Source organism: Leptinotarsa decemlineata, unplaced genomic scaffold (assembly GCF_025532065.1).
Source record: "Leptinotarsa decemlineata unplaced genomic scaffold, Ldec_3_MD MMD2_tig00026347_RagTag_RagTag, whole genome shotgun sequence".
Taxonomy (NCBI): domain Eukaryota; kingdom Metazoa; phylum Arthropoda; class Insecta; order Coleoptera; family Chrysomelidae; genus Leptinotarsa; species Leptinotarsa decemlineata.
Window position 1 is genome coordinate 1,161,576 of NW_027412698.1, and position 19,866 is coordinate 1,181,441.

The window sequence follows — 19,866 nt, forward strand, 5'->3', positions numbered from 1 at the left end:
GGTGGAATTATTCAATTTAGTGGGTCAAAAAGTAAATTTCTAACTACCAGAAGTTGTTTTTATTGTTAAGGACCATATCTGCTGACCAAGTTAGGTAAGTGAGTCTTAATATTTGTATACTATAGCAAACGATGATATCTACATTTGAATTTTATACATATAACCTATGTTTTTTAAAATCAGCTTTGAAATATTCATTGCTCAGTAGGTACGTTTAGGCCACAAGCTGGTAGGTATGTCCCAAAAATACCTACACGCACTGTCCAAAACATACCTACTGCATTTTTAGCGTATACAAATTCAGTTTATAGATGCTGATTTGCTCACTTTGGGGAGGTATATCGAAATACCTGTTTTCTTACTTTTCAGATAAAAATGCCGAGTATTTATTAAAAAAAATCAGGCGCAAAATTAAAGCGGAAACCACGAAAAACCCTGAATTTTGATGTTATCCAGAGGGCTTATTCAGATGTTGTTGACAATGGAAAATCAATAAGAACCGCTGCAAAAGACTATGATGTCCCAAAGTCAACACTAGCCAGATACGTCAAAGCAAGAAACTTACCCGATAGTTCCACTTTCGGTTCTGTACATACAAGTAAACAGATTTTCACAAAGGCCGAAGAAGATCATTTAGCCACCTATTTGATCAAAGCAAGCCATATGCACTATGGTCTCGATCTGAAGCAGACGAAAGAACTGGCTTACCAGTTTGCCATTGCCAACAAAAAAACTGTTCCAGAAACTTGGGAAACTAACAAAGCAGCAGGAAAATTTTGGCTTTTAGGTTTTTTCCACAGACACCCAAATTTTTCATTACGAAAACCTGAGGCTACCAGCCTGTCAAGAGCCACAAGTTTTAATAGGAAGAATGTGTCTGAATGTTTTGAGAAGTTAGAAGCGTTGTATGCAAGGTACAATTTTGACCCATCTCAAGTTTTCAATATTGATGAAACTGGGTTTACTACAGTCCAGAACCCCGGGAAAATAATTGCAGAAAAGGGAAAAAAACAGGTCGGTAAGGTAACATCTGCGGAGAGGGGGTCCTTAGTCACTGTTTGCTGTGCTATAAATGCTATTGGGAATTCAGTACCGCCCTTCTTTATTTTTCCAAGGGTCAATTTTAGGGACTATATGCTGAAAAATGCACCACATGGGTCTGCTGGGACAGCGTCGCCATCAGGCTGGATGACAACGTCAATTTTTATGGATTATATGAAACATTTTGCTGCCAATGTTAGTTCGTCCAAAGAAAAGCCTATATTATTAATATTAGACAATCACGAAAGCCATATTTCGATAGATGTTATCAATTTTTCAAGAGAAAATGGTATCCATATACTAACATTACCACCGCACTGCAGCAACAAACTCCAGCCATTGGACCTATCCATATTCTACGCTTTCAAACGTTTCTATAATAATGAAGTTGATAAGTGGATGATGAATAACCCAGGAAAGACTATCACCATTTATGAAATTGCTGAACTAGTTGGGAAAGCATATTCCCCAGCATTCAGCAAATCTAATATGGAGAGCGGTTTTTCCAAAACAGGAATTTATCCGTGTAATGCAGATATTTTTACAGACATTGACTTTCTTTCTTCATCCGTAACAGATCGTCCAGTTCCAAATGAACCCAATATCGATGGCATGTCTAATTCTACCGCGATAACTGAAGATTTAGCTGTTGCTAGTTCTTCAAAAGCAGGTGATGGAAACGGAAACCCGACATTTGTTTCACCGGAATTAGTCCGCCCCTATCCAGTAGCGCCTCCAAGAAAGAAGACTACTGCTGGTCGAAAACCAGGCCGCACCCGAATATTAACAGACACTCCAGAGAAGCTGGAGATAGAAGAAAACCTTAAAGCAAAAATGATGAAGAATACCAAGAGGCAAGTATTTAATGAATCAAATACTAGCAAAGCCACTACTAATAAGAAAGGAAGCAAGAGAAACGCTGATACTTCTTCATCATCATCGGAAGAGGATCAGGAGGTATTGTTTGAAGAAAGTGATCAGTCTCCCTATGAAGAAGAAGTACCTTCCGATGAAAATGAAGAGGAATTCAGTGGTTTTAAAATAAAGGACTTTGTTATTGTCAAGTTCTTTATAAAACATAATGGTACCTTTGTTCACTATATCGGTCAAATTATAGAAAAAAACAGTGGAAATTCTGAAGAAGGAGGTTTTTCAGTTAAATTTTTGAGGAGACGCGGAATTTCCAACGTTTTTTCTTATCCTTTAATAGATGATATTCAAAATGTTATTGAAAGTGATATAGTGAAACGTGTCTCTATGGTTACTGGACAGCGTAATTATTTTAAGTTTCATTTAAACAGCCTTAACGTTTCTAATTTACGATAAATTTTGGCTATTTTATATATTCCTGGGAATATATAGTTATCTGTACTTTAGATTTTATCCAAAAACTGTATTGTCCCTAACATACCTACTTGCTGTCCCAAACATACCACCTGTCGGGACATATTTTGGGGAAAGCTTAAAATGTTTGTACTTACTATAATTACTTTTAGGCAAATGTGTTCATTATTCCTAATTGTTGACAATAAAGCAGTTAGTCGAAAAATAAGTCAAAAATTGTTAATAGAGGTTTCCTGTCCACAAAAAGTACATTTATGTCCAGAGTGTCCCAAATATACCTACCTTCCCCTAATGTTGACTATCATAAGAACATGGAAGCTAATATTTTCGAATGGTTTGAAAACACATCGATCCCAAATTTGGATGCAATGACATTTGACACGTTTTTGATTACGATCGTCAAATTTATTATAGAACAAGGAACGACAATCATAGGTATATGTCGTCGCGTCACTGTGATTGGTGTCATCATGTGAATGTGGATCCACCCCGGTTCTACCCCGCTCCCTTCCAGAAATTTACCTCGATGAAAAAATGGCTTGTGGCAACACTGTTTCAGTCTCATTCTAGATCACAAAACAGCCACACATAGAAATGTAAGTTGAATGGCAACACTTGGTTATATGTTACGCGGCTGCCAAACCAGAGATGACGACACTATCGGGGTTTCCTCTAATGAATCACGTGCCTTCTGCGCGCGCCTCATCCAAATTACTGTTTACAGAAGAAGAATGAACTTAAATTAGGTACGACGTCCGTTAGTTTTGTTGTGATAATGTATAAATATGGTTTGGGACTGTTTTCCTTTTCAAATTGTGTTTTTGTTTGTGTACTGTCAGTTTCATATTCTTATTTATCGTAATGAGTACTTCCGAACATAAAGGATATCGAAAAAAAGTGCTGCGTTCCTTCTTGTGAGGATAGGGAGAGTAGTCAACATCGGTTTCCCAAAGATGACCCCGCTGTTTTCGATGTTTGGCTCAAGAATATAAACAATAAAGAACTCTTCAATGTACCCCACGAGACAATTTATTGTAACTCACGAGTTTGTGATAGACATTTCGCTGTTGAAGATAAAATTACTAGCAGAAGAGGTTTAAAACGACATGCTGTGTTTTATTTCTTCCTGGTAAGTAAACATAATCCTTACTCCTTTCGATATCTTGCAAGTCTAGTTTATATATCTTATTGATCATATTCTCATTATTAAACAACAATTAGATTAACCACTTATCGAGTGCACCATAAGTATTGCTATATGAATTTGCAGAAAAATAGAGATGTTATCATGTGGTTGAATAATAGTGTTCTATATGTTTTCAGATTCTACATGTTTTCAGAAACTATCGAAGAACCAAGAGGTATGGCAAGAATGAGTAGGTCTTCTGTGGCAGGTAAGAATTATTGTAAAACTGTAGTTCCAAAATATATGTAGTTTATAGAAAAAAATCCAGCTGCAATTTCATTTTGTAGGCCAAGAACAATATGAGGACATGTGTCAGCCCTCCACTTCCATACCTGAGCAAGAAATTTGTTTTGGTACACCTTCCAGAAATGAAATTATCAGTGTTACTAAGGTATGAATAGAAAAATCTTGGAATGTTCATCATACATACCAATTTGTTAATTTTACACAATATATGAAAGAAAGAAAGAGAAATTATATATTCATGTAATTTTCCAGGTCATGGAAGCTGTGATGATAGCTATATAAACCAGCATCAACTTCCACTTTTCAGCAAGAGCAAGAAAGTCATTTCCGGAGACCAACAAGGAAGGATTTGCCCCAAATTAACGGACGAACATGTATTAAAAGAAGAAAATTGTAGAATGGAGTAAGTTACAATTGTTATTTCATCAAAGTTATAGGAAACAATTTGTTATCCTCAATGATCAAATGATCAGAACAGTATATATATATATATATATATATATATTGGGAATTTCTTTGGGTGAACAGCAGAACGGAAGTGTACTCTTATAACACAAGTTATTTCAATATTTCGATAAAATTTATTATCATCTTCAGGGAAAAGCTACAAATGTTTTATGGTGATAATACAATATGAAAACGTTTTTTTTTTATATTTTAATAATGATATAAAAATTTTTTTTTTAACAACTTACTGTTAGTGAGGTTGGCCGTGTCGAAAAGAATGTTATATCTAAACAATTGAAACATGTCAATACAATAAAATAGTCATCAAGTTAAAAGAGGTAGACACCTCACTGGATACAAAGAAGAATAATGAATTAAAACTTTTAATAAAAATCGTTATTTGTTTTAAAATTATGGGAATATCGGTAAACGCCATGTGCATTCAGAAACAAGAGAGAGAGGCACAAGACAGCTGACATTTTGACAATGACAGTTGTCATGTCATTATATTATAAAGGTGTGTTAGTTTGTAAATGATAACAATCTGGAACACAAAGGGAACTGATTATGGAACAAGTGTGATCAGAGACATCTGCTGTTCTGTAAGTAAATAAATGAGAGAAAATCCACAAAATCAAATTAATTAACAAAATCCTCAGTGGTCTTGAGGAATGGAATGAAGAAAATATTTAATCAAAATAAAACCCTGCCTTAGGGAGGTTGGAAGTTTTGTTGAAACAATATCAAATATTATGAATTTATATTGGAGAAGAGAACCCAGAATTATTGTTCATTTGGAAATTATGTAAATTTTTATCAATGTCACTCTTATGTGACAGTAGATTACATCCTGAGAGATGTGCTCTCAGCAATCATGTTTACAAAGAAGGTCATAACATGAACTTTAATTCAGCAAAAATTTTATCAACTGAAAGAAATACATCTAAAAGATTGTTTTTGGAAATGTCTTTCATATTACAATCAGATAACTGCCTTAATAAAAGGTCTGACATTGATCATCTCAGTGGAATCTATGCCTTCTTATTAGACATTGATAAAAATTTACATAATTTCCAAATGAACAATAATTCTGGGTTCTCTTCTCCAATATAAATTCATAATATTTGATATTGTTTCAACAAAACTTCCAACCTCCCTAAGGCAGGGTTTTATTTTGATTAAATATTTTCTTCATTCCATTCCTCAAGACCACTGAGGATTTTGTTAATTAATTAATATATTTGATTTTGTGGATTTTCTCTCATTTATTTACTTACAGAACAGCAGATGTCTCTGATCACACTTGTTCCATAATCAGTTCCCTTTGTGTTCCAGATTGTTATCATTTACAAACTAACACACCTTTATAATATAATGACATGACAACTGTCATTGTCAAAATGTCAACTGTCTTGTGCCTCTCTCTCTTGTTTCTGAATGCACATGGCGTTTACCGGTATTCCCATAATTTTAAAACAAATAACGATTTTTATTAAAAGTTTTAATTCATTATTCTTCTTTGTATCCAGTGAGGTGTCTACCTCTTTTAACTTGATGACTATTTTATTGTATTGACATGTTTCAATTGTTTAGATATAACATTCTTTTCGACACGGCCAACCTCACTAACAGTAAGTTGTTAAAAAAAAAAAAATTTTATATCATTATTAAAATATAAAAAAAAAATCTTTTTCATATTGTATTATCACCATAAAACATTTGTAGCTTTTCCCTGAAGATGATAATAAATTTTATCGAAATATTGGAATAACTTGTGTTATAAGAGTACACTTCCGTTCTGCTGTTCACCCAAAGAAATTCCCAAGTTTTGTTCTTAACTAGTCAGCAAAGACTGTCCTTCAACTATATCAACAGGTATGGGTTTCTATGAAGATCTAAGAGCTACACATGGAAATGGAATTGTGAATAAAATGAAACAGTGGTCACGTTTAAAGAAGAAGCTAGCCAAAGAAAAAAACCGTAGATGTTTCCTCCTGAGATGTCGTACTGTAGGAATACTTCCAACACACATTACACATGCAACCCAACACATTGATAAACTAGTGTTAAGACAAGATGTAGATTATAATAACAACACACCAGGAACTTTCACTTGCAGGTTAGGAACCAAACTTCTTAATTATGAAATTAATAGTAATCATAAATGTTTTAAACGAATTCAACAAAATTTAGAGTTGCTTAAAAATGAGATAATCCAACTATCAAATCACACCGTTTTCTTAGAATTTTCTGGAAGACAACAAATCTCTTTTAATAAAATTTTTCATAAAATTAGATTAAAGAATTTAAATAAATTTAACAAATTATTAACAGCCATGAATAAATTAAAACTCTCTACCAAACCAGAATGATTAAAGAATCTTTCAGGCACTAGTATCCCTGAAGATATTTCAAGTTTTTTGGCTCTAGGCCCCAAATTTAGTATTGAGCCCATCGTTGATGGCACATTCTCCATAAAAAATCTTTTAGCTGATGTTGACTACATCACCTCCACTATCTCCAATGATAGTGAAAGAAACTCCTTAGTAGCACGTTCTACTAACATTATTACGAATTTTATAATTTCTAAACAACTTTTGAACAGAAATTTCTTCCAAAATCTGTTCTTAAAAACTAAACGCTTCTTAAAAAATAATCCAGACCTCGTAATTACCAAATCTGATAAAGGTAATGTTACTGTGATACTTGATCGTGACCAATATATCAACCTTTCTACAAATCTTATTGAAAATTGTGATTCTTATTCACAAGTAAATAAAGATCCGACATTACAAGTTCAACGTAACTGTAATGAGTTAATTAAACAATTATTTGAATCTAATCAGATTGACGAACCTACAAAAAAACGTCTCACCAATTATACTGGTATTTTACCAAAATTTTATGCTTTACCTAAAATTCATAAACCAACCCTATCTGTTAGACCCATTATTGCTTCAATTGGTTCTCCCACTGAAAAACTTGCTTCCTTTCTAACAGACATTTTAACTAAAGCTTATGAAAATGATAATCAATATTTTATTAAAGATTCTTTTGATGTGTTTTCCACATTCAACAAAATGAAACTTCCCAACAATTATGTAATTGCTAGCTTAGACGTCGTATCTCTCTTTAGTAATGTCTATTTAGACACTTGTCTTAGATCGATTGATAGAAAATGGGGACGTATTAGTCAATTTTGTGACATTCATAAAGACGATTTCCTCCAACTCATAACTTTCCTTTTTAATAATACTTATTTTTCATTTAATAGTAAAATTTATAAACAAACTTTTGGTACTCCAATGGGAGCTAAGATCAGCCCCATTTTAGCAACATATGTCATGGATGACCTGCTAGATTTGGTCTTACAGGTACTTCCCTTTAATCTTTTCTTCATAAAATAATATGTCGATGACATTATATTATCCCTTCCTCAAGATGGAATATCTGAGATTGTGGACATCTTCAACAGTTATGACCCTCACATACAGTTTACCATCGAAACTGAGAACAACGAACAATGGGTTCCCTTCCTTGATACAAAAGTTATCAGAACACCAGATAACACTCTACGCATAGATTGGTATCGCAAACCTATCAGTTCTGGGAGGTTCTTGAACTATTGGTCATACCACAAGCAGTCAACGAAAATTAACTTGGTCAAACAAATGAAGAATCGCATTCTGCAGATTTCCGATCCCTCTTTTCATAAAAAAAATTTAAATATACTTTTCCAATTATTCATTAACAATTCCTACCCAGATCCTCTACTTATGAAGATCTTATTTAGCACGTCTACCATGGACGTGCAAGTCAATAATAATAACCAGTTGGATGAAAATCCTTTAGTGTCTGACAATGTCACAATTGGGACTGATCCACCTCCAGTTCCTATATTATTCTCCTCTTTACCATACATAAGCGATATGACACCAAAGCTATGCAGAATTTTCAAAGATTTAAAGGTAAAAATAGCCTTTAGAACCATTTTCACCATTAATAAACTATTTTCTAAACTTAAAGATAAAATTCCTATCAACCTTCAGTCTAATCTAATTTATTCCATTCCTTGTCTAAATTGTAGTAGTGAATATATTGGTCAAACGTCAAGATTACTAAAAGACAGAATCTCGTCACATAAGAGTGACAGTAGATTACATCCTGAGAGATGTGCTCTCAGCAATCATGTTTACAAAGAAGGTCATAACATGAACTTTAATTCAGCAAAAATTTTATCAACTGAAAGAAATACATCTAAAAGATTGTTTTTGGAAATGTCTTTCATATTACAATCAGATAACTGCCTTAATAAAAGGTCTGACATTGATCATCTCAGTGGAATCTATGCCTTCTTATTAGACATTGATAAAAATTTACATAATTTCCAAATGAACAATAATTCTGGGTTCTCTTCTCCAATATAAATTCATAATATTTGATATTGTTTCAACAAAACTTCCAACCTCCCTAAGGCAGGGTTTTATTTTGATTAAATATTTTCTTCATTCCATTCCTCAAGACCACTGAGGATTTTGTTAATTAATTTGATTTTGTGGATTTTCTCTCATTTATTTACTTACAGAACAGCAGATGTCTCTGATCACACTTGTTCCATAATCAGTTCCCTTTGTGTTCCAGATTGTTATCATTTACAAACTAACACACCTTTATAATATAATGACATGACAACTGTCATTGTCAAAATGTCAACTGTCTTGTGCCTCTCTCTCTTGTTTCTGAATGCACATGGCGTTTACCGGTATTCCCATAATTTTAAAACAAATAACGATTTTTATTAAAAGTTTTAATTCATTATTCTTCTTTGTATCCAGTGAGGTGTCTACCTCTTTTAACTTGATGACTATTTTATTGTATTGACATGTTTCAATTGTTTAGATATAACATTCTTTTCAACACGGCCAACCTCACTAACAGTAAGTTGTTAAAAAAAAAAAAAAAAATTATATCATTATTAAAATATATAAAAAAAAAAACTTTTTCATATTGTATTATCACCATAAAACATTTGTAGCTTTTCCCTGAAGATGATAATAAATTTTATCGAAATATTGGAATAACTTGTCTTATAAGAGTACACTTCCGTTCTGCTGTTCACCCAAAGAAATTCCCAAGTTTTGTTCTTTTTGTTCTTAACTAGTCAGCAAAGACTGTCCTTCAACTATATATATATATATATATATATATATATATATATATATATATATATATATATATAAATTTAAATTCTATGCCTGAATTGAATCTAGCTTAGGGAACCAATTTTTTATCAGACTATACAAATTTGATTCATTTTGCTGAAAATGGATAAATAACTCAATTTGATAAATACTTTCATACTTTCACAATTGAATGAATAATTCCTCATATATTTCGTATTGATTCGGTTGATTAGTTACATTAATAAGTTTTTTTTTTAGAAGCACAAGTGGATCTTGCTCCCGAGGCAGCTGACACTGGAGAAGTAATTTTATTTCTTGACGAACTATTTGATAGTTTGAATTCCAGTCAGAAGACTGCACCTACTAGTAAGCCCCTCAAAGGTGGTTTGATGAAGGAATCTGGGCATGAAAAATTCTGGAGGGACTCCTTGCAAATATTGAACAGCATGAAATTCTTCAGTAATAAGAAACAAAAATTTGTTTCCACACCCTCAATAACAAATCTGAAACATACCATTAAAGGATTCCTGTACCTGAAAGAAAAATTGTTACATAGCAAGAATCATTTTTTATTATTGAGGGGTTTTCAGCAAGACGCATTGGAGAATTTCTTTGGATGTTTGAGGAGTTATGGGGTCCGAGAAGTTTCACCAAGAAGCTCTACATGTTACCACATTATTCAAAGCGCTTCTAGTGAATAACTTTATGTCTTCACATTCACCAGGAAGTAACTGTGAAGAAGATGCCAGTGAGGGAGCTTTAGACAATTTACGTTATTTTGTAACAGGATCATCAGAAAGTGTGGACCCTTCGCAAAGTGTGCAATCTTCGGAAAGTGACATTGATATCCCACTTCCAGCCACTATTAATCTGTATCAAAGAACTAAAATAGGGAGGTGTACCATTACTTACATATCTGGATATATCACCAAAAAAATCATCATGAAGTCCATTACATGCACGTGTTGTAAAAAATAATATGCTGTTTAGGAGTCATGATCAGGATCTTGATTTTGTTGAAGGAAGACAGTATCCAAAATCAAAATTGATAAAACCAGGAACATTTTAAACCTTTTTAGTTTCCCAATCAGTAACTACTAGATTATTTTACTTGATACCACGTTTGTGTAATTTTAGAAATATTTCACAAATTTTGAGGAAAATAATACTGGAGCAACTATCCTTTAACCTAGTCAACTGTCCAGATCATTCTGACAATGATTCAAAACTGTGTCATCTGATTGTTAGATGCTGTTTGTATTTTTGGTGTAGGAAAGTCAATTTGGTTACTAGGGGAAAAGATAAAAAATTCATTAGGCTTTTGAACACCCAGACAAACAGCGATTTCATTGATCCAATTATATTGTCTGCTCAAGAAAAATGTTTGAAGAAAAAGAATCGTTTATTGAAAAAACATTAGTTTAAGTTGAGGTTTACGTATTTCCAATAAATTTTGAACTGAGTTCATATAGTTTCATTACCACATTTACACAAATTTAACTGAAAATAAATATGGTTGATCATAATTTGAGGTAATTCAGTTCACATATTTATTGTTGCTTCATTGTTGATATTTTTGATTGGTCAAGGTTTTTCCCAGATGATTTCTGTGGAATCAAAACCTGACCGGTAGTGAAGCAACAATAACAATAAATGATGAGATTGGAACCTGTGGTGTAACAGTTGAAACTTTTCCTAGAGATCAATTTCCCTAACACCAAACTGATATTTTTGCACTCGACGCGCGTTTCGCTATCAAGGTTAGCATCTTCAGGAGAAGAAAATTGATACTGTATCATGATCAAGAGATCATGAAAATCAACTCTGCATGAACATTCAAGAAAGCACCATTAACCAAAATTGTTCAGTTATCAAATCAGATATGTCCTTTTCAAATTTATATTTCATATGATGTTTTTTAGATTCTTGCTACGAAACACCACATATCATATCCGCTATATTTTTAGAAACATCGACATAGGGCCATTTTCGTAATCAGGAAAGAATATTCACATAACCTGATTTTTGCACAGTGAACATTTCAGTCTCGTTCTACATTCGGTTGGGGCGTGTTGCTTAGGCAGCATTTCGATCCATATATTGATATTGTGGCAGATATTGAGATATTATTCTGAAAACATCAAAAGCTAATCTTAGCCCCGATTGGTTTTAGTCGTTTTTATGGTTATGGCCTTTCTGTAACATGGTTGAAAATGTATCTAAATTACATAATAACAAGTAATAAAAGATAATTCAACCAAAAGTATTTGATTATAAAGAACCAACATTTTCATCTCCAAACTATGTCAGAAACATAAATTGCTCACATATTAACTCTTTGAAGCATGGTGGTACACGTTATGCACCACATATTCCTAGTCCTTTAAGCATGGTGGTCCATGAAATGTACCATAAATGAATTTTTCTCGGAGTTGCATAACGGTTTATTTTGTGAACCACAGCGTGTCGATCTTTGTTTACATATAGACTCGATATTTCAAGGCCGAATAAGACACCACCTGACAGTTAAATTATTGTACATCATATTATAGTCTATTTCAAAAGAGTGTAGAGTAATAAATCATGAAGTGTCATAAAATTTGCCTGAATTTCGTTGTCGTCCATGGGCGTAGGCAAATCTTAGGATTATTAAACATAATAATTAAAGTAAATTAAAAATTACAGACATAGATAATAATAAAAGGCCATTTTTGGCAAGTAATTTGGTCTAAAACTAAGTACCTACATGTATTTAGGTAAGTAAAATTTCTTAAAAAAAGATTAAGATTAATTTTAGTGGTTCTTGTAAACTTATTTAATATGCAATTTGGGTTCATATACTTGAGCATGATTTCTCAAAAAAGGGTTAACACTTAGTTCCGAGGTGCCATGTCATTATAATAATCCCTTTTTGACCCTGCCCACCAATCATGCAATACCTATTAAACCCAGGTAATTAAGAAAAAGGGTTTAAATATGTTGTAATGGTGTCTTAAACATTCGAGTTATAATAGTAATTGTTACTACACCAATTAAACGTACAGTGATATTGTGATATAGAAATAGTGAAAAAGTTATAAAATGGGGACATTTACTCCAAAGAAAAGAAGTGTAAAAAATTCTCCGCTATCTGTTTGCGAAAAAGTTATAATTTTAAATGTATATGATTGCATAAAACACGATCACCCTAGTTTGTCTGTGCAAGAAAGTGTTGAGCGATGTGCCCGAATGACTGGAATTGGACAGTCCACGATTTTTAAATTATTGCGAGAAAGAAAGATATCAGGCCAGGTAAGTCCATGCAAGAGAAAATCAGGAAGACCAATAAAAATCTTAGATGAAGACACCAAATGTGACATTCGAAGAAAAGTTCATTCGTTTTATTTTAAAAAGGAAATACCCACTCTTGAAAAAATATTTATCGAGATAAGCCAAGATAACGATATTCCTTTGATATCCAGAAAACTTTTATGGAAAACTTTAAAAAGTATGAATTTTGCCTGGGAAAAGCACAATCGAAAGGCACTATTACTGGAAAGTGATGAAATTGTTTGCTGGAGACGAAAATATTTGACAACTATAAAGCAGTACCGCAGAGAGCAAAAGAAAATTTTTTATCTTGATGAGACGTGGATAAACGAAGGTTATATAGTCAAAAAAATGTGGCAAGATAAAAATATAACAAGTTCTCGCCAAGCTTTCATAGAAGGCCTTTCGACGGGTATTAAAGTGCCTTCGGGAAAAGGGAAGAGGCTTATAATTGCTCACATTGGAAGCGAAGACGGATTTTTAAAAGAAGGTTTGTTAAGCTTTGAGTCGTGCCGGACGGGAGATTATCATGAGGACATGAATTCGGATGTCTTCGAAGACTACTTCGGGGAAATGTTAAAATTTCTTTCAGCTGATTCGGTCGTGGTTATGGATAATGCAAGCTACCATTCAAGGCGCTTAGAGAAGGTACCAACTTCAGCTTGGAGAAAGCAAGAAATTATTAACTGGCTGTCAAATAAAGGTATTCAGTTTGAGACGAATTCAGTAAAGAAGGAACTACTAGCCATAGTAAAACAACATAAATCTCGCTTCATGAAATATGTAACTGTGCTGCGCCTACCGCCATATCATTGCGAATTAAATCCTATAGAACTTATATGGGCACAAGTTAAAGGATATGTTGCAAGGCACAATACCACATTTAAAATGAAAGATGTCAAGGTATTGTTTGATCAAGCCATTATGGAAATCACATCAGAAAACTGGCAAAAAGCAATCCAGCATGTTTTAAAAGAGGAAGATAAAATGTGGGAACTGGACAACTTGGTCGATCAGGTGGTTGACCCTATAATTATAACACCAGGGGATGATGACAGTTCTTCGGATGAAGACAATACTGATGTAGAATAATTTAATTGACACCTTTGCTTAGGTTAGGGTTTAGAATTAAGGGTAGTCTGAATAATTGTTTTCTCGGAAGGTTCTCGAAAATTGTACCTAGTAATCTCTAGAACATTCAATTAGGGTATAAATAGAGTGTTGTTAAACGTTAAGGGAAGTTCACAGTTTTAGTATTGTTCAAGTGTCAAATTGTAATAACGTATCCAGTAAAGTTCTTGTCGTTTTTGTGAATAAATTGATTTAAAGTCCCCACAAGTGTTTCAATACGTAAAGTTCGTTCGTGTGTGTTTGTGAGTATTTCCCGATTTCGGTTCGTATATATTTTATTGTTACATTTTATATTTTTTTAATAACACTGTTCTGCTGTATTAAATTTTTATTTCCTTTAATATAATTTTTATGAATGCATATTCTTTTGGCAATTATCCCACTAGCGCGCCTCTGGCTCAGTATTTATCCGTCGATAACAATGGACAAATCCCTTAAAACAGGGTGATACCTACCTGCTCTTTATGAAACGACATAATTTTGCAATGCGGACTAGGGAAGTGACAGAATTTATTGACGGATCACCCTGTAGCGCTTTTGAGTACTTAATGAGATTTTATTACTCTACACTCTTTTGAAATAGACTATAGTTGTTTTTGTGACAGTAGGGTGTGCTGTTGTTGGGCGTTTCCTCTCGTAAACAAAATTCATTTGTTTCTTTATTGTTTTGATGGCATACATCGATAACTGATATACTCAGGTAAAGAATATTGTATGAAATGAAATAAAATACTCGAGATTCTGTAACTGAGAGTCTCATTTGTGAATATTCAATATTCGTACCACCGTGCATGTCGGTTATTTCTCTTTCAGCGCCAAAATGGATGATAATGAAGAATTGCCATTCAGATTAGTGGGTTTATCCAGAGCCGAATTGTACAATGAATTATACGCTGATATTCCTTTGGGAAATGAATCAGGAAACGATTCGGATGATATTGGTAGTGATTCTGAGAATGTAAATGAATTTCAGAATATCGAACCATTAGAACTTGAGATAGATGATGATTGGGAGGTTGATGATCTACTTCCACTCTCAAATTTTAGAGATGTTCCGGTCGTTCGACAGAAACCAGAATGGAATAAAACTTACAATGTCGCTGTTGCGACCCATTTCTCAGAAGACAGTGGCACTGTGAATATTTCTGGCATTTCTAGACCCTGTCAACTTTTTGAGTTGTTTTTATCTGATAACATACTTGATGACATCGTTTTCCAAACGAACTTGTATGCAACTCAGACTAGACACGGTCGTATGTTCAAACCTCTGACTATTATTGAACTAAAATGTTTTCTGGGCATGAATTTACTGATGGGGTTGAAAAAATTGCCTAGCTATCGGGACTACTGGTCATCTGCTGCTGACTTTCATGGCAGTTTCGTGAGCAATTTGATGACAGTGAAAAGATTTGGATGGATTCTCACAAATCTCCATATCAATGATAATGCATTGATGCCATGTCGTGGTTCGCCTGATTTCTATAAACTTTATAAAATTCGGCCATTCCTGTCGTCATTACAAACAAATTTTTTGAAGTACTTTAGACCATCCGAATTCATAGCTATTGATGAGTCTATGATAAAATTCAAAGGCCGTTCCTCACTAAAACAATACCTACCAAAAAAGCCTATCAAACGTGGGTACAAGGTCTGGGTATTGGCAGATAAAAGTGGATATTGTTATAAATTCGAAATCTACACTGGAAAAACAGGAAACTCGTCCGAGAAAGCTCTTGGGGTGAAAGTTGTGACTACATTGTGCAAAGGCCTTGAAAACGAAGGTCACAAGTTATTCTTCGACAATTATTTCAGCAGTGTTGAGCTTATGGAAGATTTAAAAAAGCTGAAAATATTCGCATGTGCAACTATAAATCCAACAAGAAGAGAGTTACCCGTTTTCCGAAAAGATCAGGAATTGAAACAGGGCGACTTTGATCATTATACAAGCAACAATGGCATATATACAGTCAAATGGAAGGATAAACGTTGCATACATCCGATTTCGAACTATCATCAATCAAATGAAGTGACTAAAGTTAATCGTAAAACAAAAACAGGAGTTATCCAAGAAGTTCCCTGTCCAGCCATTCTATCTGATTACAATGCTCACATGAATTCCGTTGATAAGTTGGATCAACTGAAAAGTTGTTATGAAATCGACAGAAAGTCAAAGAAATGGTGGCATAGGATTTTCTTTCACTTTTTAGATGTATGTATTGTTAACGCATATGTTCTACATAAGCAACTGGATGCTTCTTCCAAATTAAGTATGAAAGATTTCAGACGTGAAGTAATCACTTCATTGATATCACACACAAAAATATGTCAAAAAGAAAATGGTCAGATGCCCTCGAAACCTATACAAATCAAAAAACATAAGCCGTATGTTCCCCCAGAAATAAGACATAGGGAAAATGCCCATATGCCTGTATATGGCTCAAGAAGAAGATGTGCACACTGTAGCACCAGAGAGAAACAGACACGTACCGACTGGATGTGCGAAACCTGCAATATCCCATTATGTTTATCTAAATCTAAGAATTGTTTTTCTGATTATCATAATGTATAATCAAGGATAATATTGTACTCGAATCAACTTAATATATAAGGCCTGGTTTTCATGTTTGTTCATCCTAATATCCCTAGTTGCATGGTGGTACATATGACATACCACCTTAGAATAGTTATTTAAACAAAACAAAAAATTCTATAAACGTACCTAGGGTATATTTCATTAATTCATAATTAATCAGTGGAATCTTCTAAAACATGATGTGAAAATATCTCAGTACAGACAGCGTCAAAAAGATTTGCTTCCTTTTTTTGAGAAAAAAGAAAACCTCGTAGTTTGTTCTGATGTTAATGGTTTGATGGACTGCTTGAATTTGGATCACACTCCATCTGAATGGAGACTGTTTATAGACTCTTCAAAACTAAGCTTAAAAGCTGTACTTCTGCATCAGCTACCCTCTATTCCTATAGGTCATGCAGTTCACATGAAGGAAACGTATATAAATATGAAAACACTTCTCCAATCAATCAAATATGAACAACACAAGTGGCACATCTGTGGTGATCTGTGGTGATAGTCATTGCTATACTCCTAGGAATGCAATTAGGGTTCACCAAGTACTGTTGTTTTTTGTGTCTGTGGGACAGTCGGGATAGAAAATCTCACTATAAAAAAATGAACTGGCCTACACGAGACCTAAACCCTAATGAGAAAAATGTAGTTTACGAGCCTCTTGTAGATCCTAAGGATGTTCTCCTTCCCCCATTACATATTAAGTTGGGACTAATGAAAAACTTTGTGAAGGCCATGGACCAGGAAGGACAAGCTTTTAAGTACTTGAGAGCAAAGTTTCCCAGGTTGAGTGATGCTAAAGTCAAGGAAGGCATCTTTATTGGGCCTCAAATCCGTGAAATCGTAAATGATCCTGCTTTTGACATGATTTTAACAAGAAATGAAAAAAGAGCCTGGGAAGCCTTTAAGGGGGTTGTACATGGGTTTTTAGGTAACAAAAGAGATGATAACTTCACAGCATTGGTTAAAGAGCTTCTTCAAGCTTACCACCAATTTGGATGCAACATGTCCTTAAAAATTCATTTTCTTCACTCTCATCTTAATTTCTTCCCACAAAACTGTGGAGCTGTGAGTGACGAACATGGAGAAAGATTCCATCAAGACATTGCCTTAATGGAACAGAGATATCAGGGCCGTTGGAATGAAGCAATGCTTGCAGACTACTGCTGGTCTGTGTGTAGGGATGCTCCAGAAGTGTTTTATAAAAGACAAGCTAAACGACAGCGATCTTACAATGAATCGGATGGACTTAATTGAAATTTGGTGGTACAAACTTCTTTTATTTGTCAAAACATTAAGAATAATGTTTTTTTTTTATTAATTTTGTACTTAAAATATTCTAAAAGAAACATAACAATATTGTTTTATGTACTTTCACTTTTCACGTATAGTATAACTACTCTTTAAGATTAAATACTGTGTATCTCAAAAACCAGAGCTAATAAAAATTTTTCATTGTTATTTTCGTTTTTATCACCCCAAAATTAGAAGAAATTGACTAATTTAGCGTAGGAAACATTCAAAAAATATTTTTTTGTTGTGTTGTGTTAGTGTTCAATAATAACGAAAGAAACTGAACGAATTACAGAAATATATATTCTGTGCTGCTAAGGTATATTTCGCAGTGTTCGCTCTGTGCCTCAAAGAGTTAAAAGAAATGCTTCAGGAATTAATTAGAACTTACTGAACATGATCAAAATCAACTGCAATGTGAGGCTCAAGAGATGATGAAAATCAACTCTGCATAAACATTTAAGAAAGAAAGAAAGCACCTTTAACCAAAATTCTGGAAATATAAATAAGTCGTGCAAGCAAAACTTTTTGTGAATCAAAATAACAGAACATACAGCAAGAAAATAATTCAGCCAAGACGTCCACTTCATTTGAAAAATAATGAAAGAATTTCATCCATCAGATTTTTTCTTATATCCGAACTATTTCGTAGATTGCACCAAAGAGGAGCAATAATAAATTTGATTTCAAAACTTCCAATACCTTGATAATATCCCCGACCGAGAGCAAAATCTTCGACAAGGTGACTAATCTTGAGATTGACATCCAGTCCTAACTACATAGTAAATTTTAAAATAGATACTGAAGTAAAGAATTATTGAAATTCCAGTTCAAAGAACAATTGAAGCTCTGACTTCCATTCATTGTCCCCCTTGGAGTATTTATTCATAGAAAAACATGTACAATGTCGGAGTATTCAACTACATGCAACTCATTTTCGAAAATTTGCTTACACCAAGAGATAATGAAAAATCAACTCTGAAAGCAGGACAAGTGACATATCACTTATGCCTTATAAACATCCAAGAAAGAAAGCACCATTATGACCAAATGTGTTCAAGTGTAAGGTTTTCCTGAAAGAGAATAAAATACAACAATAAAACAATATTCCTGTAACAATAAAACAAATATTCCTGTTTCCTGCAATACACCTGTAAGAAAGTATTTTTCTCCAATGCTAAGTTGGTAAAATGAAAATCAAAACACTTCCCAGCTATATTACCTTCGTCAAAATGTGAACATAATGTAATGAAATTATTTTGTGAATGAAAACGTTAAAAGCTAATGTAAGCCCTGTTTGGTTTTTGTTGTTTTTATGGTTATGGTATTTATGTAACATGGTTGATAATACATGTGAATTACATATCAACAAATGAAACATCATTCAACCAAAATTATTTGATGATAAATTGAGAAAACACTACTACTATTCCACAATATTTCACAAAGTTTATTTATCTTCTTTTCAGCTTCCCAGGTTGATTTGCGCTTGAGATGGCTTTGGTAGTGTTTCAGCTGTCTTTATCATAGAGCAGGACTCTGAAAAAAATATATAAAACCTTAGACACTAATTTCAGTCATCAATACAGTTAAACTAAACATATATGCTACTATTATTTTCACTATGTTCTATATTTTTCTGTGGAATGAATATATATTTATTAAAAATTGTAATGTGTGATAGTTGCAAAAATATTTTTCACTATAATCCCAAGGCTACGAAAAACTGTAAATTCAACATCTACTGAATACAAAGCTATAATACTTGTTAAACTGATATTATGTACTTTTGCCCTGACTGCAAAGAAGCATTCAAAAGCGCTCCAGCTATTCTCAAGAATATCAAGGCTATGGAAGAAACAGGTGAAGGAATAAAAAAGGATATAATGAATTTCAAAATGGAAATGTAGTTTTGAAATTTGTTTAGTGGTCTTTAAGAAACTTTCCCCCTTGATAGAAAAGGTTGCAAAACTGGAATCTGAACAAGAAAAGTTCAAACAAAATAATGCAGCAAAGGCAGGACTATCCCAGCTGTGTGAAATGGATAACACGATAGCCGAGGTGATGGATAGACAACGAAGGGCAAGTAATATTATAATTTT

At 33.5% G+C, this 19,866-nt stretch overlaps 1 protein-coding gene and 2 long non-coding RNA genes across 4 annotated transcripts in view; 2 read left to right on the forward strand and 1 right to left on the reverse strand.

The window, feature by feature from the left end:
* The first annotated feature begins 3,460 nt into the window (after window positions 1-3,460).
* Window positions 3,461-4,003, forward strand: LOC141486151 (uncharacterized). The gene is made up of 3 exons (XR_012467672.1): window positions 3,461-3,514; window positions 3,726-3,779; window positions 3,859-4,003. It is a non-coding gene; the product is annotated as an uncharacterized lncRNA (long non-coding RNA).
* A 10,493-nt stretch (window positions 4,004-14,496) lies between these two features.
* Window positions 14,497-16,527, forward strand: LOC111510825 (piggyBac transposable element-derived protein 4). Its single transcript, XM_023166776.2, has 2 exons — window positions 14,497-14,587; window positions 14,701-16,527. The coding sequence occupies exon 2, from the start codon at window positions 14,708-14,710 to the stop codon at window positions 16,454-16,456; it is 1,749 nt and encodes a 582-aa protein (XP_023022544.2). The 5' UTR covers window positions 14,497-14,587; window positions 14,701-14,707; the 3' UTR covers window positions 16,457-16,527.
* A 2,440-nt stretch (window positions 16,528-18,967) lies between these two features.
* The window catches only part of LOC141486095 (uncharacterized), a 34,683-nt gene continuing 33,784 nt past the window's right edge, over window positions 18,968-19,866 (reverse strand). For both annotated transcript variants that reach the window (XR_012467644.1, XR_012467645.1), the window contains exon 4: window positions 18,968-19,303. This is a non-coding gene — a long non-coding RNA (uncharacterized lncRNA). The remainder of the gene's footprint in view (window positions 19,304-19,866) is intronic.